Source organism: Cheilinus undulatus, linkage group 5 (genome assembly GCF_018320785.1).
Source record: "Cheilinus undulatus linkage group 5, ASM1832078v1, whole genome shotgun sequence".
Lineage (NCBI taxonomy): Eukaryota > Metazoa > Chordata > Actinopteri > Labriformes > Labridae > Cheilinus > Cheilinus undulatus.
In genome coordinates, this window is record NC_054869.1 from 42255666 (window position 1) to 42283257 (window position 27592).

General features: G+C 39.0%; 1 protein-coding gene across 2 annotated transcripts in view; it reads right to left on the reverse strand.

Moving 5' to 3' along the window:
• si:ch73-72b7.1 (netrin receptor UNC5C) overlaps positions 1 to 27592 on the reverse strand; it is a 403146-nt gene that overhangs the window by 55681 nt on the left and 319873 nt on the right. The window contains exons 6-8 of one of the 2 annotated variants that reach the window (XM_041788198.1): positions 26979 to 27146; positions 26540 to 26704; positions 12712 to 12768 (exon numbers count right to left, since the gene is read on the reverse strand). In XM_041788198.1, coding sequence (XP_041644132.1) covers positions 12712 to 12768; positions 26540 to 26704; positions 26979 to 27146 — 390 coding nt within the window. The remainder of the gene's footprint in view (positions 1 to 12711; positions 12769 to 26539; positions 26705 to 26978; positions 27147 to 27592) is intronic. The other variant, XM_041788199.1, reaches the window with a different exon arrangement.

Here is a 27592-nt window from a genome sequence, read left to right on the forward strand (position 1 = left end):
TAAGGTTCTAAATGATCATAACTACTTAATTAAGTATGTATCAGGGCTCATTCTTAGTGGTTGTCACCCACTTCCTGACCCCCAGTGGACATTGAGGATCACATGATTGCAAACACCCTATAAATGTAACTTAACTCACATTTTGAACCTTTGTCCTAAAGACTTATCTCCCTTTTTTGCTCACAGTCATGTTAGATTTTAAGAAATCTGACAGGTTCCAACATAACACTCCTCTGTGCGCACTTATCTTTTTTATTTCATTTGGCCTCTCTGTAAAAACTAAACTTCTGGCTTGAAACAGCCTTTTCTTTAGATTCTGATGTTCTTTTGTTGTCTGACAGCCTTGCATAACACGTTGTCTTTTCCCTGACAAGGCGGGGGCTGAGAACGGGACTGAACGTGGGTGAGCACTTTTGACCGAGCTCAGATGAATGAATAATGTGTTTGGACCTCTGAGTGTATCTAAGCATGGCCTGAGGCTGTGCTCTGTGAAGCCAGAACTACAAAATGTGCTGTGATAGAATGAAGAAGGAGACGGGATTGACTAAGTGCAGATAGATGCACACCTATGTTCATTTCTAGAGGCACTCATGCGAGCATTAACACTCACAGGTAGACATTAGCTTACATCCACACATGCGTATTAACTTTTATCCACAAGTCAACTGTATCTCACACCCATGCATTCACTCCTCTGTACCTGACAGGCAGCTCCATGTCCGAGTCACTCACCCGCAAGCCCGGCTAAATTGGATTTAGATTAAAAATATGTGCCTCTCAGTAGACACGCCAGGAAGTAACTGAATACATACATGATGATCCTGCAAGTACGTTCTGACAGCTCTCTGTAGGAGGGAGATTGTTCTGTGTTTAAAGGTCACATCACTACAACAAACACAATAACACCAATATGTAGGTGTGAAAAAAGAAGAGAGTATAACATACAAGCAGATGCTTCATGAGAGAGGGCATCCAGAACGATCATATTGATCTATAAGAGGTCAATCAAGACAATACCGGAACAGCTGACACTGAGGATTTATATGTTTGTGTGTAGGTAACAGATGGAAACATGAATAACATCCTTTCTCCCATAGGCAACTGTCAACATAATTTAACTATAGCTCAGGGGAGGTTCATGAGATAAAGTGAGCTCAATGTTTATAGCAGAATAGAAACTTTAATTTCCACATTCATGCCATGCAATCCAGAGCAGATCACACTCGTTAATACACACAGTCAAGATACATGCCAAGTTTCATGCCAAGGTCAATCATTGGTCAATCTGAATGGAGTAGATCAATGTAAACAAAAAGACAGACAGGTAAGCTCAAAGCATCTGGGCAAGTTTGAAATAAAACACTGTACACAAACTGATAATAATTCTATCACTAAATCAATACTAAGTCAAAAAAGGAAGCTAATTAACACCAATTCAGCATTGTTCAAGTGCAGCAGGGTGCCTTTTGCATCTTGTTCCTTTCATATTTGTGATTAAACGATGCTTGAATTGTATAAACTCCGTGACTCAACAGAACAACTCAACCTGGCCTTGAGTCAAGGTGCTTTTAATGAAGGAGCTCTATCCTGATTGGTTGGACATGGTAGACAAGCAGAAGATATACACTACAATGACAAAAGTATTTGGCTACACCTGCTATTCATTGATTTCAGGAGTTTAAATCAGATCCGTTGCCACAGGTTTATAAAATCAAGCACCTACATATTTGCAAACATTTTTGATGCAAAATGGGTTGTTCTGAAGAGCAAAGTGACTCCAAGGACTAGGATGGATGCCAACATTGCAATAGGACAATGAAATTTCTGCTGCTGGATATTCCAAAGTCAGCTGTAAGTGATAATATTAGAAAGTTGAAGTGTTTAGGAACAACAGAAATGGAAGACAATGTAAAATCACAAAGTGGGGTCAACAACTCAGATGGGTGAGTCAGGGAAATCTTACCTGTCTGACTGCATTGTCTCAACTGTGAAGTCTGGTAGAGCAGGGATAATCTAGGCGAATACGTGGGCGGATTTACTCCATCATGGGCAGTGTGTTTAGATGTGATTTAGATGTGTTTGAATGTTGCCTGTTTCATGTTTCTGATGGATTGTTTTTTTGATGTTAGACACTTTTGCACCATGAGTGAAGATATTCACTGGGTTAGTCAATTCCTGCTTGTGGAAATAGATTGGTTTAAATCTAAGGTGTTGTTCTCTTCTTCATTAAAGATTGTTCTTTAGATTAACATTTCTCTCTTGGCCTAATACTTGCTAGAGGACAACCAACCTTTCAATAGATGTTTAACACAAGGTGGTAATCTTAATAATCTTCAAGAGTGCATTATATTATTCTAACAATTAACACCTCAAAAGTGCATTGCTACAGAAGAAGAAATTATAACAACGTAGTGTTCAAAGTTTTGCTGATAACTGGTTAAATATAATGAAGGTAATCAGATAAATATGTTGTAATTAATCATTATTAATCATACATTTAAAATACTACCACTGACTTGCATTTTGGTTTGAGATAAAAGAAGTACAAGTATGCTAAACTATGTTTATTTAAACTTTAACATCCCAGCTTAGTTGTAATGGTTTGTTAATTACAATAAATCCAAAATGAATGTAAAATGCTCTGGAGGAGAGTTTTCTACATGGAAAGGGGAGTGAGCTCCTTGCTTGTGAGAGAGATGCATTCAGGGGCAATGGGAGAAGCGAAGCTCCAGCAAGAAATGCACGCTGATGGCTCAAAACGTCCACATAACTTATACTTAATGTTCACGATATTGTCATTTTATACATTGTGCACGGCAAAAGCCATGATACATGTACTTGATATATATCGCCCAGCCCTAGTATGATGCTTAAAAGTCAAAGAATCATCAATAAAGAATCCAAGATATTTATAAGACAATACAGAATCAATCACATCACCCTGAGTCTGATGCTGTGTGGGAGCAGGCGAGTAAACAACAGCGTCATCTGCGTATAAATAACATTTGCATTTGGTACATGTTTACCGAGGCTGTTGATATGAAGGGAAAATGACAGCAGTCCTAAGACTGAGCCCTGAGGCACACCATTTTTAACTTCAACTAAATCAAAGTTAGTGTTAAAATTTAAAACTACCAGACAGCTTAAGTATGAACACTTTACAAAGTGTAAATCTAACTTGGAATTAAATAAACTTGGAAAAAGTGTTATAATTAAAGCTATGGACTGATGACCTTGCTGTGTGGGTCTCTATTAATTATAATGTATTATTGTTTTTTGATTGTGAGATCCTTGGCGGCAGAGTTTACAGCCTGTACATTTTATGCAATATTATATTTTCCCCTTCTTTTTAAAATAATGCACTATTTTGTGCTGATTTATGACACAACCCCAACACAATCCATTTTATTTTGCAGTTATAAAAGACCAACATATGAGAAATGTGCTGGGAGTGAGTACAGATACATGATGCTATGCATGCTTGTGTACTCGCAGAAAACTCTTCTCCTAAAATCCGTCCTGTGGAAAAGAAAGATGTTTCAGACATGTTAATGGACTGGGATCATGATCTAAAAAACAAACAGTGAATATGTTTGTCATCCATGATGTTTTGTGGGATTTGGCTTTGTTTTTACTGATGGTGAAGTGTTCAGGGAAGGTAGAAAAATTGTGATATTTTGTGTTGTGGTACCATCATTCCTCGACTTCATGGCAAGAGTTGATTGCAATTTGTCAGTGCTTTGCAGAACATTGTTACCTTCCACCCCCAGGTGTCAGATTGAATAGTGTGTTTGTGTTGTGTGTTCAAAGCACCAAAATGATTCTGCCAGTGTTCACTATGCATATGCCAAATCCAGTTTATATGGAGAGTACAGTCCAACCGAGTGAGTTAGCTGGTTTATGTTTGTCTGGACTGACTGATGCAGCGCCTCGCTGTGCCCAATAATGATGGGCATTGTTGTTGGCAAAACTTCACTTATCTGTACAAATGAAAGAGGAACCCTGGGAATTTGGTCATATTGAGTCTGTAACTGCATTTGTGAGCCAATGTTTGGGGCCGATAATCATTCTGGGATCTGAAAACTGCAGATTCAAACACTGTCTTTCACTCACAGTTGATGACACACATGAGCTAGCAGAACACAAGCCCTGGCTCAGCATCCATCAGCATGCATCGCTGTCTATCGATTGGTCGAGCTTTTTGTCATTCTCAGAGTCCATCCAATCTTCCGGGGAGAGGATTTAAAGAAGAGGGGAAACAAGGATAACTCAGCTTAGCTCGTCTCTATCTTCTCTGTGATCTGAATCCAGAGCGGAGCTGTGGACAATCACTACTTGAAGCTCATTCAACTGCCTTTTTGATCTCGCTTGGCACAAACATGCAAACACCACCCGTACTGCTCTCCTGGCAGACACACAGGCTCTAAGTAACTGGCACAGACGGATGGATGGATGAGAGCGAGTCGGAAGTGAAAGTGAGCAGTCATTTGTAAATGTGTCCATCCTTATTTTCTACAATGAGGATGGAAAAACCTAAAAATATCATCTAGTGAACCACTAGAGAGTCACAAAACCCAGATGGTGTAGTTCTATGACAATAAAAAGCTTGCAAATGAGGTGATTTCATCCCATGCCTTATACACACCCCAAGAATAGTCTAAGTGAAGCTTTTTAATGAATGAACTGTCATACAAGTTGCTCAATTGAGCTTGATTTAGCCAACAAAGTGGAACATTTTGACCCGTTTCAGTGTCTGCTGGCCACAAATATGACTCACACAGAAACTCTGGCAGAAGCTGTCTCGTTCTGCACACAACTCCACAGCTCAGTTACCTCCCACCTTTCTCATCGCCTCGAGCTCAGCTGGTCAGCGACCAACACAAACAGCCATGTCACACTCTCTAAACAGAGACACGGCGGCTAACAAATGAGGGCTTCTAAAGAAAGCAGCGGTAGCTATGGTACTGTTTGTCATTTGAGTTTCTTTTTAAGGAACATTCAGCTGGTTTGCTATTTTAAAACAGATATTATAACACTTTATCTGCTGCTGCCGTTCAGTGCGTTCAATCCCTGCTTATTGGCCTGATAATAATGACACACTGACTACTGACATTGGTGCATGCAACATTATAAACCACCACAGTACAGATGCTGAACTGATGCATCAGAGGATTTGTCATTGTACTGGTTACCAGAGAACATAGGCTGAGAAACAAGTAGGAAGAATTTAACCCAAATACCCTTTAAAATTCTTGCAGAAATATGGCGGTCATGGAGCTGCAAAGGGGCATTTAAAGACATTCATAAAACTTCTTTTAGTGAAAACTACGGATGCTGAATATCACAGCTACTAGATATCAAAACCCACTGGTCAAAGCTACGGTGTCTGATATATTTGCATTTGTTTATGGAATGTTTAGTCTATTCTGCACATGGCAGACAAGGGAATGTCTTTGGAATAAGGCCGTGCAGATAAAGGCGCATAATGAGGAAGGTTTCTGCCAGAAAAATTCATCGAATTAAGAGAGCAGCTACTAAAATGTCATTACAACGCAGCAAACAAATATTTGAAGCTGCTGGTGCTTCTGGAGTCCTACCAACCTCGAGGTGTAGGATCCTCCAGAGGCTTGCGGTTGTGAAAACCGCAAGCCTACTATTCGGCCGCCAGATCCAATGCTCACAAGCAGAAATGGTTGCAGTGGGCCCAGAAATACATGAAGACTCATTTTCAAACAGTCTTGTTGACTGATGAGTGCTGTGCAACCCTGGATGGTCCAGATGGAGGAGTAGTGGATGGTTGGTGGATGGCCACCATGTCCCAACAAAGCTGTGACATCAGCAAAGAGGTGGCGGAGTCATGTTTTGGGCCGGATTCATTAGGAGAGAGCTGGTAGGCCCCTTTAGGGTCCTTGTAGGTGTGAAAATGTCCTTGGCAAAGTATATAGAGTTTCTGACTCACCACTTTCTGCCATGAAAAAAAAGAAGAACAGTGCCTTCTGTAGCAAAATTTTCTTCATGCATGACAATGTACCATCTCATGCTGCAAAGAATACCTCTGTGTCACTGACTGCTACGGGCATAAAAGGAGAGAAACTCATGGTATGGCCTCATCCTCCCCTGACCTCAACCCTTCAGAGAACCTTTGGAGCATCCTCAAGCAAAACATCTATGAGGGTGGGAGGCAGTTCAAATCAAAACTGCTGTTCTGGGAGGATATTTTGGCATCCTGCAAAGAAATTCAAGCAGAAACTGTCCAAAAACTCAAGTTCAATGGATGCAAGACTAGTGAAGGTGATATCAAAGAAGTGGTCTTTATGTTAACATGGAACTTTGCCTGTTAAGATGTTTTTGATTGAAATAGCTTTGATTTCAGTAAATATGACCTCCTAATGCTGAAAATTCAACAAATGACCATTTTCAGTTCTTTACAATCAAAAAAATGTTTTAAAACTCTGTTGTGCTTAATAATGTGGAAAAGTGCATTTTGGGGGTTTTATTTAAAAAAAAAATGGTTATAATTATGAAGTTTGTTCAGAAACATTTGAATTATGCTCTAATGGCTGATGACTTGAAAAATACTCTGTCATTTGCATTAATAAGAGAAAAATGTCATTTGCTTCATAATGTGGAAAGCGATGTAGTGGACTCAACTGCAAAATTAAAAAAAGATTTCAGACACAACTACGGCCACGATTAAAACATTCAGCACAAAAGCTAGTAGATTTCCATGACAACAACTAAGGATTGAATTTCACTGAAAAGTGATACTGAAAGAAACGTATTTTCACAAAAAAAAAACAAAAACAAAAACAAATACTAATAGATAAAAAAAGTTGTGTGTCTTTAGTGGTAAAATAGTATACATTTTTGTGTTTATTATCACTTTTTTGCATGAAGATAATGGTCTCATGTCTTTTAATCATCATAGGGGGAAAAAGCTTCTCCGTTTTGAATCCTTAACACTTTCTTATAGACTAAATACGTTGGTTAAAACCAAACAAACAAAAAAGCATTTTAAAAAGTTTTTATATGTGTTCCTGTGCTCCTCTCATTTGTCCTTCATATTTGAGAGCAGCAACTGCGATGCATGATGGTAAATATTGCTGAGTAGTGACCATTGGTTGTTCACTACTTTTCACAATGCATTGTGGGACAGAATGGGTGCACTATATAGTAAATAAAAATGCTCACTCAGAATTCAGACACCCCAACAAAATGGAGTATTCTATTATATAGGAATAGGGAGTGATTTTGGACACAGATATGGTTTATTAAACATACTCAACTTTATGCAACATTTCTGATTGGTACAGTGCAAACATCCGCTGTGGGCTGATACGACAAAAGTTAAAGACCCTGTAAAGTAAAAATAGATCTGTATTGAGGGTTGTTGTACAGATGTGACAGATCCCTGTGTTTTGAACCCCCAGGTCAAATTTTAGTCAAATAAAACATCTCTGACTTTATAAAATTAGGCTTCAAAGTCAGGAAAAATGAGGCCGTAAAATCTGCTTCAGGATGGTGTGGGCATGTCTGTTGAATAAACTAAAGCCACGCCCACTCAGGAGGAATATGATCCTCTCAGGTTTTATCCTGCCTCTTGACCTTTTGTTGACCTCAGAAGAAGAGATAAAGTCCGTTTTCTGGCTCAATTTGGCAAATTTACCTCACAATGAACACAACATTTAACTGGCTGTTAACTTTCAATAAAGGCAGGGGCATCCAGCTAACAACAGACTGTACTGAGATGAACTGCTCTGTGATTTTATATGGTAGTGTTAGAGGGGCGGGGTCATTCCCTACTGGGGGCTTGTGACATCACCAGTCCACAAATTTGCCCCGTCAAATTAAATCAAGCCAGGAATGAGGTGAAAAATTTCTAACGGTCTAAATCCAGAATTCATTCATATGTAGATCTCATTGTTTTCACATGTTTACAGCAACCATATTCCAACATATCTAGTGTGTTAATACAAAAAGTTTGGATTTCACTTTACAGGGTCTTTAATGACTGGGTAGTTAGTGTTATGCTTGCTATAATGTCAAGATCTGGAGGCTAACTGATTAATAGTACTACTAAACCTGTACGTTTTCATAAGGAAAAAAAGTGGATTCAGGAGTCAGTCACTCTTTAAATGTGCTACCCTATGTTTTCTATATTTGCACACATCATTGCATAATATCTGCATTTTAAATGCAAAACATAGTGAATACACTACAGTGTAATTAAGAAGGCAATCCTTCACTGTTCATCTTATCGTCTGTATTTTTAATATTCAGATTAACTATCAGTTAAATGAGCAATGACTGTCTCTGTGCCATGTCTTTGTTCTCCGTCTGAATCTGTCTGGATCTAATCGTAGCTCAACAGGACGTTGAAACTGCAACGGCAGACCCTAAATGAGAGTCATTAAACACATCACATACGCTCATGGGCCGCTTTGAAGATAAAAGAAGCGCTCCGACAATGACAGAGGAGGAAAAAAAAAAAAGAGCTGCATTATTTAATGGCAGAGGTCCTTTCCCATCCTGCACCTCTCAATTTCTGTCATCCTCACAGTTTGGAGTGAATCAGGCTCATTATGTCACTCTAACAAACCAACAGTATCAGTGAAAGAGGAGGATGGAAAGAGGGAGAAAATGAGAGAGGAGAGGAAGAGATGAAGAAAGGGGAATAGCTGAAGATAATTTGAACAGTCTATTATCCTCCCTCACCCTTTTTAGCTCTCATTAAGCAGCTTTAATACTTCCTAGAGAAGTAGCGCCCTTTCCAGGTGTTCCTCTTAATAATGCTCCTCCACTACACAGCTAATATGACGCATCTATCACTCACTCGGATAATACTTTAAAGAGAACGGGTCAAATTAGAACAACAGAATTAAAATTTCTCCCTCAGTGGTCACTGTCATTAGCTGGACCGTGCTCCACCAACTTCTGAGCGAGCCAATACACTTGTAAACACAAAGCAAGTGTTGCAAACCAAAGGCAAATTGCCCACTCTGGCCATGATCCAGAGCCGGCTGGCCTTTCTCCAGAATGAACACAGCTGCAACAAACTCACAAATTGTGAATCCAGTAAACCGGTGCCGGATCGATCAGCTGCTATCAGGCAGGAAGACACAACGAATCAAGCTAATTAAAGGAATATGTCAGCCCCTTGCTGAGGTACATTCACTGTCTGGACACTACTGTGGCATCCTGCAATACATTTTAAATGATGGGAGGCTGATGATGCGCTTTCGTCGACCTTTGTGGAATACAAATGTACGAAGGACTCCTGGTGTCAGCTCAGGAAAAAGAGAGCCACGTATAAATCTGTATCATGGGTTTAGCAATCCGTGTGCACAGCTTCTAATCATTACCTGCTGGTTTGCTAACTGGGAGCATGCTTTTTCTTTATTAAGGCAACACATAATGTACTGTTTTCATGGAAACACATCAGCCAGTACGTCCTATTTATCTGGATTTAAGGGTATATTGTGTTCTGCAGTGGAAAGCACTATAATAGCAATTACAGAAACCGATCATTATCTGGAGAAGTTGTACCCTTAGCACCAGCTGGACTTAAGCAAGAGAGAGTCATCTGTGATCGGACAACCAATCTGGAAGTTTAAAGAGGCAGTGATCTGACAGAAAGGCTTTGCTTTAGCAGATGTGATCTGTTTGAAGAGAATTAACAGAATAAATTCCCCTCAGTACGAGATGACAGAGAAATGGAACTGCCCCCGCCCTGGCTGCTGAGAGTGTGTGCCAACTTTTTTCAAACTTTCCCCTCTCATTAAGTCATAATCATCCATTTAAATGAAACACTGAAATACCAGTTAGTAAAGAAACCTTGTTTGATTGCAAATACTCCATAATTCAAGACAGTGGAGCAGGGCAGGAGCAAGGGGCATTTTAAACACTGGGAGACTGGTTAATATTTATCAGACAACAGCCTGGGTTTAAGATGGATTCTTTTCGCTCAACAAAGAAATTATGTTGTCTTTCCTTTTGGTTTGTGGTATCCACTATTCTGTGGATGGTTAGATAGAGGTCTGAGTGGGAGGTTAGTTTATCAATGAACAGCATAAATGTTCATGTGGCTGGGCATGAAAAAACCGGGAGCAGCCCCAACTGTTCTGTCTGTCGGAGTAAATCTGAGGCTAGAAGTTGGTCAAAGCTAAAGCTCATTTCAAACTGGGTATGTGAGATGACCATCTTTGCATTGACACGGCTTGATTATCATTTCAGCATGTTATAAGTGAGGGCTTTCAGGATCAGTGTATTTTCTGACAGTTCTATTTCCTGGTCGAAATGAGCCTTAGAAATCAGGAGAAACTGGTTATTCAGTTTATCAGTTTTTGAAAGAAAATGGAAAAAAAAAAATTAAAAAAAAGAGAAAAGGCAGAAAAACAAGCTGTTTTTCCTTTTTGGAGTCACAAAAAATGGAAAAACAGGAAAACATTTTTTAAAATCAGTCCATTTTTTTCCCCATTCTTTTATTATGTTTTCTTGTTGTAATGAAATACTCGAGGAAAACAAAATTATGTGACCCAATGGGAAATGGTAGCATTTCAAAACTAAAACGGTCGTCTGAGGCGGCAGACCCACACCGAAGCAACGCCACCGAGGAACTCACGCTCCCATTGATTACTACGGTGTTCAAAATTTCGAAGTCCGAGAAAAAACGAACGGCTGAGTGGAACATCATCATTATCCCAATATTCCCTGAAAGTTTGGTGAAGATCCGACTTTCCGTTCTTGAGTTATCTTGTACACAAACGAACAAACAAACAAACAAAGATACGGAACCCTTTCCATAACCCCTTGGTGATTTCATCGGCGTGGGTAATAAAAGCCTTTATGTGAAAACTTTAGCCTATATAGCCACCCACTGGGTTTTACACTATAATAATCAGCCTCTTTGCTTATAAAATATATTGAAAATAATGTCAAGTGAAAAAATAGGTAAAAAAAAGAGTTTCCCAGGATTTCTGAGGCTGGTTTCAAACAGGAAATGGAACTGCTAGAAAATACAATGAACCAGAAAAAAATCTGGTGACCAAGTATTTTTTTTTTATCAGGGGGTACAAGCGATCATGACCCTATTGAAAACTGGAGCATAAAATGAGTAAATTTTGCATAAATAAAAGTGTTAAGCCACTTAAATAGTGTTTCCACGGCAGCATATGAACTTCAATAGCCACTATAAGATATGTTTTACAAAAGCATCACAACTTAATTTTTTCAGCAAGTTATTGCTTATCTGTCATCCACGGCTGGTTGGTTGAGCTGATGGGTGGTGCTAGCTCGGCTAACATTCAGTCTGGACCCATTCTGATCTGGACTTGGCCCTTTCTGCTTTACAAAAGCCAGAAGGAAAAACTTCACCTCCATTACCCAGACTTTCTTCGCTAGCTCCACCCCTTTGGTCTTTTCTGGTCTGGAACAATATATTTCTTTTTTTAATAGCCGAGCATCCATGACTGTGACTTTAGCTCTCCTGTCATCCAGTGGCTGGTAGACCCCTGTTTTGTGTTTTATTAAGGTGGAGAGGGTGATACTTGATAGGGTGGAGCTCCCTCATGTGGCTTTCATTAGGTCATTTCCACTGAGAAGTCTTGTTCAGTTCGGTAATCATTTCTTTGCATTTCCATCATAAAAAGGTGGACAGAGTCCCAAATAACAGACCTCTGGCATTCTTCTGTTTTGGGTGCCAAGGTTAACTCTACCTTCCTAAATGGCGAGCGACACTGCAGGTCACTGATTGGTTGAAAGAACTAATCAGCGGTAATGAACACAGACATGGAGCCTGGCACGTCTGAATATGGATTTCAAAAGAAGAATATTACCTGGATGATATCTTAAATCAACCATGTTAACTACTAATACAACTCAACTGATGACGTCAGTGGTGCAGACCTTCCTCGAGATTTTCAGTGACAAGGAGGTGCAGAAGGAATTGAACAGTGCTGTGAGAAAAGAGAAAACGTCCAAGCTGGTGGTAGAGCCTTACCATCCAGTTTACAACGCTGGCCACCAAGTGAAAGTACAGGTGTCTGGGAAAACATGACCTATTTTGGGGTTTACCACACGGTACTCAGTCAAACGGGACTACCTGGTGGAAATGCAGCTAATGCATACTGCAGACACAAATGTCAAATTAAATACCATAGGAAAGAAATGTTCCCTCCTCTACCCTTAAGCAGCTATGTTAAAATCCATTACACTTCAATCTGATTCCCTTTAGAATTAGTCTAATCCAAGTATTGTGACAACCCTCGTTTCTTTAACCACTGTTACTAAAGGAATTGAGCAAATATGGACAGATAAACATCAACTCACAGGAACATTCAGCTTAAATAATTCATTAAGATTAACCTACAAAGGCTTTGTAATCTCTCCTTTCCATCAAGCTGGTGCCAGTGTAAATGATTAATCTGCCATGACTTCCTTCATCTCAAAGCAGACCCAAGTTTTAGAAGTAGCAAAGCATCTATTTGAAGTTTTTTGTTTGATTGGCACAACAAAAAAAAAGAGAGAACATGAAGGGAACAGATCACAAGGCAAGAGAAAAACCTCCATCATCTAACTCAGAGTGACATGAAACAGTAAAACAAAGAATGAGCCAAATGTCAACACTCAATCAAAGAGGGAAGAGCTGAGATGAATCAAGAGTTAAGACAAAAGGAAAAATGGATGATGAGAAAACATAAAACTGCAACTTACATGGGATTCCCAAATCACTCTTTTCTTTGGGCTCAGTGGACTTCTGAAAAAATGAACCTTAGGATGGAAAAAGAAGAGAGGGATGGTGGAAATGGATGGAGAGGAACAAAACAATGAAAATCAAACAAGTCAAATAAAATGGGAGTAACATGACAGGACACAGACACAAAAATGCCTTCACATGCAAAACAGAGTGTTCCTGTGTGACTTCTCTGCTCTTATTCTATCCTACACTCGGGTATCTTTACACTACTTTCTATCAACAGGGCTCAAAAACGCTCATTTAGACACCTTTGGGACAAAAATATGCTGTGAGACACTTCATGCTGTGTCATGCTGAGTGGACCACTTAGTGGTGGCAGACAGAAGGTCTCTGACACAGATGAACTGCTGATGTACTGATGTATAATTGAAGTGCTGGTGTATAATTGATAAAGGCAACACAGCAACATGGTGCACTTAAAAGCTTCTTGCAAAAGCAGCTGGATGTACAAGAGACACTGATTTAGCACTAAAGGGCAAAAAGCTGACAGGGTTAACCGGGGTGAACGCAAAAAATAAGTATACAGAGGCACTGAGGCATGATGGGACATGTGTCTGGGTTCATTTAACAAATCATAGCAGGTATTTAGGTGTGTAATTAAAGTTATTTTTGACAGAGGTAGAAGACAGTTAATCAAAATTCAACTTTAACTGTGAATTCTTTAATGAAGAAGTTCACTTCCAATTCCTTTAAAGGTCACAAATTATGCAAAATACACTTTTTCAGGCTTTTCTAACTTAAATATGTGCCCCTGGCCAGTCCACAAGACCCCCAAAAATCAGACACCCCCTTTCAGAAAATGTGCTGATACAAGCCGATCTCAGATTTTCCCCTCATGATGTCATGTAGGGAGTTAGCACCGCCCCCAGGTTTGGTTGGCCCTCCCCTTCTTGGAAGAAAGTTCCGCCCTCCTCTCCTGATTAATCAGGAGAGCCACATCCATGTTATGGCAGGGGTGGAGTCAGGGGCGGAGTCAGACAGCTCTGTGGTGATTCTGTGTTACACTCATTTTATTTTGGTGGACTTCATTTCCAGTGTTGCTGCTGCTTGCCATCTTTACTTTCTCCCAGAGGCTGCTCCCTTCCTCCATGGCACTGAGGCTGATTGATCACACCTGTGGCTGCGCCTGAGTATTGTTTGTTCCAGTCAGCGGTACTATGGCTCTCCTTCGAGACTCTCTAGTGAACCTTTTCGTAAGATTGCAAATTTACCTGTGCTTTTTTGAACCCATTTTTGATCCTCCGTGTCTCTCCTTTTTTCCAGTGCCTCACTCCTCATCTCACGTCAGCCCTTAAACCCAGCACACTCTCAGAAGTCTCTCACTGCCTGTCACTTCCCCTGTTGGATTTCCTCACCCCCTGGACTTGTGGATTCCCCCCTTTTCCAGTCTGGTCTGCGTTCTGGCTCCACCATACAAAACCATCACAAGCTCAGTAACATTTAAAACCACAGACACAGCTCGTTCTGAGCAGGGCTGAAACAGAGAGTTTTCAAGACTTGCACAAATCCAATACTGGAGTGTTATTTCAGCAACAAACTTCACAGGCATGTTTTCGGGACCTCTGAGACCAAAATAAACTTGTCTTAAAAGGGTAAAATACTGTATGTGACCTTTAAGAACTGCCTTACATCAACATGAAGCGGTTATATAAAAAAAACAAGAGTAGATCTGAGTTCTTTGGTGTCCATGATGATTTAGAAAACTCAAAATTATACAGAAATTAATTCAAATTCAACACATCTCATCATAAATCTTTTGTCTGAACTAGGCCTTAGGAATAAGTGCAACAAAAGAATGTGTGAAAACAGCTGTGAAAAATGTTCAGTGATTAATAACAGGAAAAATTCATGAGTAATATTCAAAATTGACACGACTAAATCTAATTCCAGTTTTGTTGTATCGTTTTTTTGCTTTTTTAAAGTACATTTTTGGGGCCTTATTTGTTCTGTACTCTCCTGAGTACACATATTTATTTTTAGGTTCTTATATTTTACATCACTTTTCTATTTTTTAACCTAAATCTCAACTTTTTTTTTTTTTTTTTTGTCTAGAGATGACTGTTAAAGCCATGCATGAAAATATCAAATGTGCTATTCTATTGCTTTTCAACTCTGTTCTATTTATGTTCTAAACATCAGTTTAATAGTACTATATAAAGAAATAGGATCATATTGGATTAGATTTAAAGTCTGTAGCTAACAAAAGTTTTTTTTATGATACTGATTCAGTTGTTAGAAGAAGTAACATCCCATGACTGAATGAACAAGTGCCAATTAGAGCAACATTATTCAAATAAAGATGAAACATGATGAAGATGAAATGTAACATAAATGATTTCAGTTGATTCTAAACACTTTGGAACACATGTGAGGATGTCTGATCAAAGACTCACTTAAAAGATATCTACCTTGGATATTTTCCATTGTCATCCCTTTGTCAGTGAGTTGAAAGCTTTACTTTATTTAAATAATATGTCAGTCATTTTCACAATAGACAACGTTGTGATATTCAGGAGATCAAGAGAATGTTTGTGTGCAGAGAGAAACATAGAATCCTATGTAGGCACAATGTGCTGTGGGCGTGGAGCAGCTTTGTGGTATGTGTGTGACTCCATGCACTGAGGCTGTCTTTAAGGCAGAAAGCCAGGGTTCAAATCCAGCCTGTGACTCCTTTTCTGCATGTCATTCCGCACTCTAACTGACCCTGACTATATCCACCATCCTATTTGAATAAAGCATTAAAGGCAAAGGATAAATCTTTAAAAAAAGGAAGTATAATTATCTGAAAGACAAGATCCCTGTGAGCATATATTGTATGTTCAGGCTAGAGACAGCAGTTTTAATGGCACTAGGATGGTAGAGTTTGTGTGATGACTTACTTTTTTACCATGAAGACTTTGAAAAAAACTTTAAAAAGACTATAAAACAACTAACGCCTTTTAAATAAGAAAACCATAAAGGAGGAAACACTGAAAGAGAGAGAATGCCTCATTGACGTGTGGGCTCCTTTTTACCTCAATAGAAGCGGAGAAGAAGAAAGTGGGATGCAAACACTCTGGCCCTCAGAATCCCTTTGAGTTTTTTTTTTTGTCCTTTTCCAATCCATATGAACATTTATCCAAGTAATCTGTTACATCACTTAGTTATTCACAGCTGAAAAATAACTAGTAACTCTACTAGTTCTACCTTTCTATGTTCCCATTTTACAGGTATGGAGGATGTATTCTATTCTATTCTATTCTGTTCTATTCTATTCTATTCTATGCTATTTTACAGTAACAGTAGTATTTGATTACTGATTCATCAGCAGTAATGCACTGCGTTCCAGAAAAATGTAATGTGATAACAGTTACAAATTACTTTGTACTGGGCTACACCCAACACAACTTGAGATACACTCACTGGCCACTTTATTAGGTACACCTTGCTAGTACCAAGTTAGACCTCCTTTTGTCTTCAGAACTGCCTTGATTCTTTGTGGCGAAGTTTCAACGAGGTGTTGGAAACATTCCTCAGAGGTTTTGGTCCATACTGACATGGTAGTATAACACAGTTGCCGCAGATCTGTTGGCTGATGGCATGATGTGAATCTCCCGTTCCACCACATCCCAAAGGTGCTCTATTGCATTAAAATCTGGTGTCTGTGGAGGCCATCAGAGTACAGTGAACTCATTGTCATGATCAATAAACCACTTTGAGAGGATTTTAGCCCTGTAACATGGTGCATTATCCTGTTGGAAGTAGGCATCAGAAGAGGGGTACACTATGGTCATAAAAATATGGACATGGCCAGCAACAATACTCAGCTGGCTGTGGCATTTAAACAATACTCAATTGGCTCTAGAAGATATCCCTCAGACAATTACACAACCACCAGCAGCCTGAACCATTGATAGAAGGGAGTATGGATCCATGCTTTTATGTTGTTTGCACCAAATTCTAAACCCTACCATCTGAATGTTTCAGCTGAAATCGAGACTCATTGGACAAGGCAACGTTTCTCCGATCTTCAACTGTCCATTTTTGGTGAGCCTGTGTGAATTGTAGTCTTAGTTTCCTGTTCTTAGCAAACAGGACCACACCCGGTGTTGTTTTCTGCTTTAAGGTTCAACTTATTCAGCATTCAGAGATGGTATCACAAGTGGTTATTTGAGTTACTGTTGCCTCTCTACCATCTTGAACCAGTCTGTCTTTTGACCTCTGACAACAAGGTCCTTTTGACCACACAACCGCCGTGCACTGCATATTTTCCCTTTTTCTGACCATTCTCTGTAAACCCAAGTGGTGGTTGTGCGCTAAAATCCACGTACATCAGGAGTTTGTGAAATACTCAGACCAGTCCGTCTGGCACTAACAACCATGTCACTTTCAAAGTCACTTAAATCCTCCTTTCTTCTCCATTATGATGCTTGGGTGAACTTCAGCAAGTCGTCTTGACCACGTCTACATGTCTAAATGCATTCAGTTGCTGCCATGTGATTGGCTGATTAGCTTTTTGTGAACAAGAAATTGAACAGGTGTACCTAATAAAGTGGCCAATGAGTGTACAATGTCATGTTGCAGGAACCACAAGACTTGACAACAGTTTGAATAAGTTAAGGCATTACTGATATTTGGGTTTCTGAAATGCAAAGGGATGAAATGTCAGGCATCTGCTTAATTATTATTTAAACATAGTCTAGTCTGTTAATAAGCATAAACATGAGGATACAAGGAAGCAGTACGATCAGGAAAAACAGAGCTTTTATTGGCGAGATTGTGTGCAGTAAATGCTGATTGTTTTGTTTAATACATCACAAATATAATTCAATGTTCTGGCCAAACCCTGAAGTTACATAACCGACAATATCTCCAGTGATTACTGTGGTTTTAGAGAGCACACAGCAGATTTCATTTGCTATAGAAGCTCTGTTATGCAGCACACCAACGGCACACAAACACAAACAGAGTGGGTAGGTAGTGAAATGTCATGCTCTCAAGGATGACACAGTAAAAATCTGACTGATTCTGTTCCAAGGAATATGATCGATGTGTCAGAAAAGTGTCAACAGGCCGAGAGATATGAAACAACAAAAACAACTCTGAGAAAAAGCTGAAACTTCTGTCACCAGGAGACACGCACACAGCTACACAGGCTGATATAACTCTTAGATAAACACGTAAACAGAAAAGCGAGGAGGCACTCCACGCGGGGCAGGAGTGAGGTCAAATGGATTTCTACCTCCCAGGATTTACCGGGACAACTTTAGAAAAAAGGCCAGAGAGACGGCAGAGGAGATGAAGAGAGAGGCGGGAGGTGTTGGTGGAGAGAGCGAGAGAGAGTAGTGTGAAGTGCTTTTTGAGCATAAAGTCAATTACAGAGCACTATCTGAAAACATTAAGTCTGCTTTTACAATGACAGTGCTATCAGCTCTTTCACATCCCTGAAACCATGAAAGTCATTACAGTTAAAGCCAGCAATTAACCTCTGTTGTACATTTTCATTTGCTTTCACATTAAATGGAGTCTAAATATGCTGCTTGATAAACCCAATGCAAAAGAAATGGAACAATTGAATTGTTGAATTTTCACAATGAAATGTCAACGTTTTAAAAAAATTACCACTCCCATGTTGTATATCTTTTCAGGGAGAGTACTTATATTACCCTTAATATTTCCAACAGTTTTTAAGTTGTAACATCAGTAATAACAGAACAATATGTTTACTGCTGTCACAGAAAAGCTGGATGCTGAGTCATAGATTGCTACATAAGGGAGAGTATACTGCTACTGCAAACTGCTGTTCTGCTGCTGTACCTCATTCAAGTTTTAGGCTGCTTACTTGTGATGGATCGTGAATATTCGTTTTGGTTTTACGGATCTCCACATAATACGGAAGAAAAGCTGTTAAAAAGTGCCCTTATAATTTTTTGTATTCCTACACAAAATGAACACTTTGGGTTTCTGGTCAGTAAATACACCTTTTGGAGTTCTCAATTCAAAACAATACCAAAGCAACTGGGCTAGGCTGAGAAAGCAACTTGTCAAAACTTGACATTTTTTGTCTTAATTGTTTTGATTGAGAACCCCATGGTGGGGTTATTATCAAATCATGAAGCCCCACCCTCCAGCACCACAACCAATCGCATTTCTTGAAGCTTTGCAATGCACTTGGACATCTAGCTTGTAGACCTCCTTAGAAAAGCATTAGAAATGTGAATTTTTCTGCAGTTTTATTGAAGATTATACCGTTAAAACTGAGAAGATAGAGAATCAAGTGTATTTTATCCTATATCCTAAAGAACAAACAAAAAAATAAAAAATAAAAAAATAAAGAAGGGTTGTTAAAGGTCACATATTTTACACCTTTAAGACAAGTTTATATTGGTCTCAGAGGTCCCCAAAACACGGCTGTGAGGTTAGTTGCTGAAAAAACCTCCATTATTAGATTTTTGCGTGTCTAAAAACCCCTCTGTTTCAGCCCTGCTCAGAGCGAGCCATTTCTGTGTCTGTGGCTTTAAATGTTAATGAGCTGCCTGACTCCAGCCCTCTCAGGAAATGTATGTGGCTTAATGGATGTGGTTCTCTTGATCTTCCTCTCAGCTGCCAGCTGAGAGGAAGATCAGGAGAGGAGGGCGGACCTTTCTTCCAAGTGGGGAGGGCCAACTGAACCTGGGGGCGGGGCTAACTCCCCACATGACATCATAAAGGGAAAATCTGAGAACGACTTGTTGTGGAGAAAACAGGGACACATATTTTTGTTAGAAAACCTGAAAAGTGTATTTTGCATAATATGTGACCTTTAAGACTGAGGGATGTGACAGACCACACAGTCAGCTTATTATAAAAAAGATCAACATGCTGATTGTTTGTCCCAGTGAAAAAGCAGGTTAGCAATGGTCACTTTGCATACTGTGCATTTAAATCTAATCAGTAATTTCAATTTAAATAAATTAGCATGTGTTAACCAACTTTAAGACCTGAGGGGTGCATACATCAGTGTTTTTAACACTTGTTTTTAGGCCTTTATGTCTTTGTTTATAAGTGGAGAGAACAGAGATGAGAGCGGGGATGACATAAGGGAAAGGAGCCAGACTTTATACTTCATTTCAGACCCACAGGTACATATCCATATAAAAAACTGCAGTGTGCATGAATTGTTCAACATTTTGTTACATGTATAGTGCTGTAAAAATAAAGTCTAACAGATTTTTATCTGTATTTGTGACAAAAGCAGTGACTTTATGTTATACTTGTGTCCTACATCTACCTGGGGTGTATTTTCTTCTCCTCTGATATTGTTACTTCAGTGTAAATGTCTATGTAAGACAGACTAAATGAACCTTTTTCCTGTATAAAGTCTACAAATTTAAAGATCCATCATTCATAAACCAAATAGTCCAGTCGTAAAGGGATCACTCAGAGCCTTTTACTCTACCTATAAAATCATGTGCATGCAAAAGTCCCTCTCACAACCACACACACATTCAGTAACAAGCGCACACACATTTCATGGATTCCAGTAAACGCTACAGGAAACAGCTGAAACATTAGTGCGCACATAAAACCACGTCTGTGGAGTTATTTTAACGACAGAAAATCAATCAGAGGAAATGAGCCTAAATCTATACCTCTCTAGGTTTTATCCCAGATTCTGTGGCCGAGCCTCAGCGGGCTGCCTCAGGGAATCCTCATGATGGACCACAGACACATAATACACTGCGTCAGGAGTGGGCCGGCCTCTGCGTGTACAGTAAGTCCTGTCAATAATGTGCCTACAGGCCAGAAACATTTTTAGGGAGTATTTCCTATTATTCCACTGCATATGACAGAGAACATAATATCTTTCTTTGTACTCTTCATTCCCCTCAGGCTGCACATGAAAGCATCTTTGTGTTTGCTCATCAAGAATTATTCTCCAGAACAGAACTCATGAACAAATGGTCTCTGTTTTCTTATTTATTTGACCTTCATTTAACCACAAAGTCTGACTGAGAAAGAACATTTTATTTTGTTTTGGGTCCAACACATCATAAGGGAAATAACAAAAGCAATGACTATGAAAACTGCAATGTCCTCCACTAAAAAACATGGCTTAAGACTAGACATTAACTGTTGACATTAACTATGCATTTGCAGATGCAACATGGCTGCTATGTGTCCCCTGCATTGCCTTGACCAACAGCTATGCTTGACCTCAACAATTAATGTGACATAGACACATGTTGCAGAATGCACAAGGACAAACTAGTATACCAAGTTCACAATCCTCCAAATCTTCATATCTATTGTCACTGTAAAGACATGACAGTGGAGGATAAAGTTCAAAATTGACCATGCAACATGGTGACTCTTATTCAAGTGCATCCATAGCTGTTTGTATCAGATTAGTATTCGTGACATATCTGATGAGGATATTTTCAAATCATATCAAGAAACTAAAACAAAGGGTCATTCACAAGGCATCCTTCTGTTTTTATAAGCTGCAGTCACAACGATATCTTCCAACCTATCTGCCAGCTTTTACACTTTAAATTTTGGAATTCTGACACTTTTCTTCCTGAATTCTGGTGCATTTTTACACCATTTTCACATCTGTGCTATCATTCACAGTCTAACAACACAAATGCAAATATGTCAAGAGAAGTTTTAGTCTTCTCTTTTAGTTATCCAGATTTAAATTTAAATCTAAATCTGTATTTTTTAAAGCAATAAATTCAACATTTAAGTAAGTATGTTAGCACATTTGGAAATACTTTGTGCTGAAGTCTGTGTTGTTTGCCCTTGTTCTTGGAATACTGTTCATATATGAGCAGAAAAATGATTTTAAATGACCATCAATTTGGTCATCATTGAGACACAAAAGAAATCAAGACTGTGTGGATTTACTCGTCACCTTCTGCCTCAGTGATTCAGATTTGTGGCAGCAAGGACTTATACTTTTTAAATCTATTAACAAATAATACTTTTTATATAAATAATATGTTAAAATATTATGGTGATGAAGAACCCAGATTTAAATAAAGTATGGGCAAAAAATGGATATAGGTTGTCGTCCTGTGCTGATGTTTTCAGTTAACTTGCTCCTTCATGCAGCTTTTATCTCCAGTTTTACATTTTTGAAACACTTGACAAATTTCCATTCAATTGAATTATAACTTAAACAAAAAATACCTCTTATGTAATGAAACTGAATAAAACTGAGATAGATTAATTTACTTAAATTGGGTTTATGCAATATAGTAAGTATGTTTAAAATATGTTTGATTAAGTGAAAGCAAGTTAATTTATTCTGGTAAGACTGTTTACAGTCAAACATCTTTTTTTTTCTTTGAATGCAGGTTGTGGGTTTCCAGGTCACAGGGACAAAATCTGGGTATAAAAATTACCCTATTCATTATTGCTAAAACATTAGCATTTCCCAGGAGAAATAAGGTGGTGGGGGGCACCTATGAAGCTGAAAGTGCTGGCAGGTATGTCTACGAACATAGCTTACTGAAATTCACCAGTTAACACGTCACCAATTACACCAATACACTGATAGCATTACATCCTTGGAACAGAGGACAGTGTACAAATAAAGTGCAGTCGACATATGCTCTACTGATCATCTGTCTGACCCAGTGTGAGGTTACTATTGATTATTGATGTTAATATTATATTACCTCTGATTTCCTATTTAAAGTCCTTATTAAGTGATAAAATAATTTGTATTTTAGTTTTGTTCTACAACAGGCAGCTGGGCTATGAACCACCAGGTCAAATTCTGCTGATGAGAAACATCAACAAAGTTTTAAAATTAAGCTTTAAATCATGAAAAATGAGTAAAATCTGCTCTAGGATGTAGTGAGCTTGTCAGTTGAATGAGCTGAGGCCACGCCTACTTATGAGAAATATGATCCTCTCAAATTTTAAAAAAATCCTATAACCTGATGGGAGGGCCTGTTGGTCTTCTCTACTAGACTTGTCAGCTCTCTATGCCAGCCATCAGAGAAACAATCCTATTTATATCATGAGAGGCATACAGTTTAAGCTAAAAAGTCCCAGTTTCATTTTATCATTCTTTATTTAACTCTTCTGGTATTCCTTAAATCTCATTTTCTAAATTATGCTAGCAGACAGGAGGGATTGAATTGTTGCTGCTTTGAGAGAGACAAAGCCACCAACCACTTATTTTAATCATCCAGGACTAAAACAAGTGAAATATGGATAAAAAACACTTTCAGTAGGTAAGATTTTTATTCCCTGCTACATCCGGTTCAGCCTGCCCCTTGACCTTACCGTGAAGTCTGGCTCTGTGCTAGAGCAGAGAGACAGAGAGATAGGCCACCCTGGGTGATAGATTTGGGTAAATTACCTCACAACGAACAAAAACATTGCAAGTAACTGGTTGTTAACTTTCAATGAAGGCAATGACATCAGCTGACAACAGACTGTATTGACATGAACTGCTCTGAAAATGTAGCATTAGGGGGTGGGGAAATTCCTCAGTGAGACCAGAGATGTAAGAGGCTACCATAATAGCAACTGTCTCAAGTGTCTCCATCAGGTAGGTGTATTCAGCCTAAGCTCTCTAGAGTTATCCTCCAGTTACACGTGTCATGCAAAGGCAAATATATTTACATAACACAGCAGAAGACATGCAAACTCGAGGTAAAACAGCAAGTATGTCGCTGGCCTAAAGACAGCCACTACTACACTTTGAACTGCTTTGTGTCAAACAGTGCTCTTTAAAAAAACTCATCGTGCCTTGTCTTCCAACTAAAAAAAAAAAAAAACAAAGAAAATAAAATTAAGGGAGGATAATAAATCTCCTAAGACGATGAGACTATTCAGATTTATGCAACAATAAAATCAATGCTCTGCTCTTTGAATATATTTGTCATGTTTGCATGGACTCTCTTGAAAAGCTAATCTTAATTTCATGAGACACTTTCGGGTAGGATAAAGGTCAATAAAATATCTACATGAATATGGTGATTTGCAACTCAAGCAAGTCTTTCCTGAAGTAGTTTGAAAATGTCTCAGCCAAACAGGAAGTTGTAAATAACTTCATATTAACTCAGCGTTTCAGGGGAGATACATGTTTTTTTCTCCTTAACTGTTTACTACATGGTGCAATGACTTTCTAAGTGTGCCCCTACAGTAAGAAATGTTGAAATATTTGTAATATATCTGGTTGATTTAGATTTCACTTCATCTCCCTATCTGCCATATTGTGAAAAAAAAGATAAACACAAAAGTATTCATGGACCACTTTCAAATAACATGTACTGTTTTTCTACTTCTCTGTGTTTTTTTCATTTTCCCCCCTCTCTTCATGCAGACAGGTCTCTCTCCATCCATCTATCTTTTCACGTCTGACGTTGGTCTGCCAATTACTCCTGAGAGCAGGGAGCAACTTGCACTATTCCTACAAGTCAACAAATATAATTGCCTCCACCTTGGAAAAACTGCTGCTGCTATATTTGTACTGTTATGACTCCGCCAGCATTTTCCAGCAGGTTTCTGTAATTGACCACACTTCTTTTTTTTTTCTCTCTCTTGTGTCAGAAATGACTAAATTGTGAAGGGATTTTTGGATGATCGTTCCACATCATTATCTATCATTACTTTCCCTTTAAGAGGGAAGGAGAGTGTTTTTTGACTTCGGTAATGGGCAAGAAGGTGGGAAAAGGCAAGCTTAATGATGATGACATTATGAAAGCCTCCCATAATGTATCTATTATGTGCTCAGAAGAATAAAGAAAATGCGTATATGTTTGAGCAAATTGCAAAGAAAATGGGAGGAAGATGAGGAGACAGCCTCTGAAGAAGGCCACTTTATACCAAAGAAGAGGAACAAGTATGAAAATTTTTAAGAGCAGGAGAAGATGCAGGAGGAAGATGGTTTGATGTGTCAATGTGGGAAAGGGTAGATGGAAGAAGGAAACAGTGAGCATCTCTAGATTTGAGAAAAAAAAATACATTAAAAAAAGTCATTAATTCTTGTATGATATCCACTCCTAAAGTGGACACTTTTCTACATTTACAGGATGACCAGGCAGCTTTGACATCCCTCAGCTTTGGTGTATCTACAGTAATGAAGAATCCAATATAGGGTAAGACTGTGGTTCTCAACTGGCTGGGCACTGGGATCCATCACCACCTCCTTATGAGAAACCAAAACCCAATTTTTTAAAAGTTTCAACCGCTCAAATACTTTACCGAAAAAGGTTGCTGTTTAATCCTTAGATGGAACAGAACATGACTGAACAAAGCGATAGGACAAAATAAACATGTTTAAAAAGTGTATAGTTAAAAGGCATGCATGCACAAGTTTTTTTGTACTCCATTTTCCTGACACACCATGTCAATTTATGCCAATTTCTTGAGGAAGTACCTCGTTATCATGGGAAAGCCAGTTTTGTTATCCTGATAAAATAAGATACCTAAGTGGAAATCTTGAGAAAATTAGGGCATCTGTACATTATAGCCTTTTTGCCACCATTTTTTCCCAGGTACTCATTCCACTATTTAAGAACCAATGAGTTAAGATAGGCTTCTTAATTCATATCTTTCAGTCGCATGATGAGCACAAAGGGCTGGAGGGCTAAAAGAGGTTAAAACTGAAGCAGCTGCCATTGACCCCTACACAGCAAATTCCCAGAGTGAAAAAATTGGGAGTTAAACAAAAAAAAAAATGAAAGAGTTAGATTTTCAGAGTACATTCACGCACTTAGACTCCAGCTAGTGTTTAGTGATGCTCCTGAGCAGTGTTAGAAAAAGTAGTTCATTCACACGGTGTTGAGAGCAGTGAATCAACTCTGTTCCTGAGTTCATTCCCAACAGCTTTGTTGCCATGCCCCTACTGTCACTTCAAATCTAGGGAGTAGAGTTTTCCCATCATGCATTGTGTGTTTAGATGTATTTTAGATGTTTTTAGATGTATTTATATGTGTTTAGATGTTGCCTGTTGTACAGTTACTATTGCTGTTTTTCATTTGCTCATGTTTCTGGTGAATTGTTGTTGATTTGATGTTAGATACATCTGCACCATGAGTGACACAGTCCACTGAGTTAAACACTTCCCACACGGCAAGGGCTGGTCTGTTGAGACGGACCACAAGTTGTCTGGGTCTTTGCTCATCCTGATGAGAGCACAAGACCTGGCAAGACCTAGCACTGGTCATGAATTACTCAGGATGCACATGAGTCCATTCAGTTGTAATGTTACACTTGAATCTACATAAATTTAATCTTGCATTACCATCCTAAAGGCTGGATCAGTCAATCAACACTGCAAGTGATCGACACCAATCACTGAATGCTGAATGCTGAATGCTGTCTTTGGGTCAAGGGGAAGCCATCATGGCTACAGAAGAAGAGCTCTGTATGAGGCTAGCAGTTTTGCACTCTGAATAAGTCAACACTTGTCCCTGTAATTGTATGAAGGAGAGGACAGTATATGTGGACTGTATATCCTTTAGATAGAGCATGATGTAGGAATGTGTAAACATGATGAGAAAATTAGCCCACTTAGCCTATCTGAGTTTTGTGACTTCTTGGTGAGCATCAAGACACCTTTGTTGAAGTCTGGTCAAGGTATTAAACTACATAACTAATTCTAACCTGTCAGCTTTGTTTGCTGATGTTCATCTCCAGGCCGCATGTTGAACGGTTGATGATAAGAGTAAGTCAAAATCTGGCTAAATTATAAAGTGTGATCTGGTCTCAATGCACCAAGTGTGAGATCAGTTTTTTTTTTTACATGTATGATGCATTTAAGTGCATTTTAAAGAAAAACACTGAGAATTGTTGACTCACTTTGCATGCAGAGTCCGTCCGTACAGTTCTGAGACTGCAGCACCAGCCCCTCACAGTCCTTTCCTCCATTTTTAGGTGCTGGGTTGTTGCATTCCCTCCTCCTCCACTGGGTGCACTCAGTCCCACAGGCTGACCACTTACTCCAGTCCGTCCACACACCGTCCACTGAAGAGAAAAGGCAGCAATTGAGGCACAAAAAAGGAAGACTGGGCCAGGTATACTGTGCTGAATAATGTCCTAGACACTGTCAGCTGTTTTATATATAGGGCAAGTAAGTTTATTAAAAGAATCTTGCAGAGGCTGAGTCCAGGACAGGACAGGACATGAGGAAACTGAAACAAAAATGGCCTGAACAAGTACAGTGAAGGTGGTCCAGTTAAACACTGCAAAGCAAATTAGCAAATTTAGTTTATGCCAAAGGTGAATGAAATGGATTTACCGGTGCACAGTGTGGTGCAGGGCAGCTTCTGAATGGCCACTCCATCACAAGGAAGTCCTCCATTCAGAGGGGCGGGGTTTGTGCAGCTGCGGGTTCTTTTTTGGAAGCCCCGCCCACATCGGCTGTTACACACCGACCACTCCGTCCACGTTGACCAACCGCCATTCACTGAGGAAACAGAGGTCAATAATTAAGTCACAATATCAATTCAAGCATGCAATAAGTTGTTCCAAAATAACTAATTCTTTTTAAATTATTATTTTTTGTTTACAGTCTTTGTTAAAAATTGGATTGTAAGAAAAAAAGGAACTTTATGCTGGCAATTTAGATACTCAAAAAGAAACATACAGTGTATTCAGAAAGTATTCGGACCCCCTGACTTTGTTCAGGTTTATGATGTTGCAGCCGATGCTACAGTAGTTTAAATCTATTTTTTCAACACTCAGTACCCTTTCAAGACAAAGTGAAAGTTATTTAGTTAGTTGTCTAAAATAAAAGACTGAAATATTACATTGACAAGTACTCAGACTCAGTTATGCAGTTCTCTTTGGTAGTGGCGCACCTCGGTAGCGGCTATGATGTCCCGTGTTTAGTTGCTCTGATTGGCCCGTAAA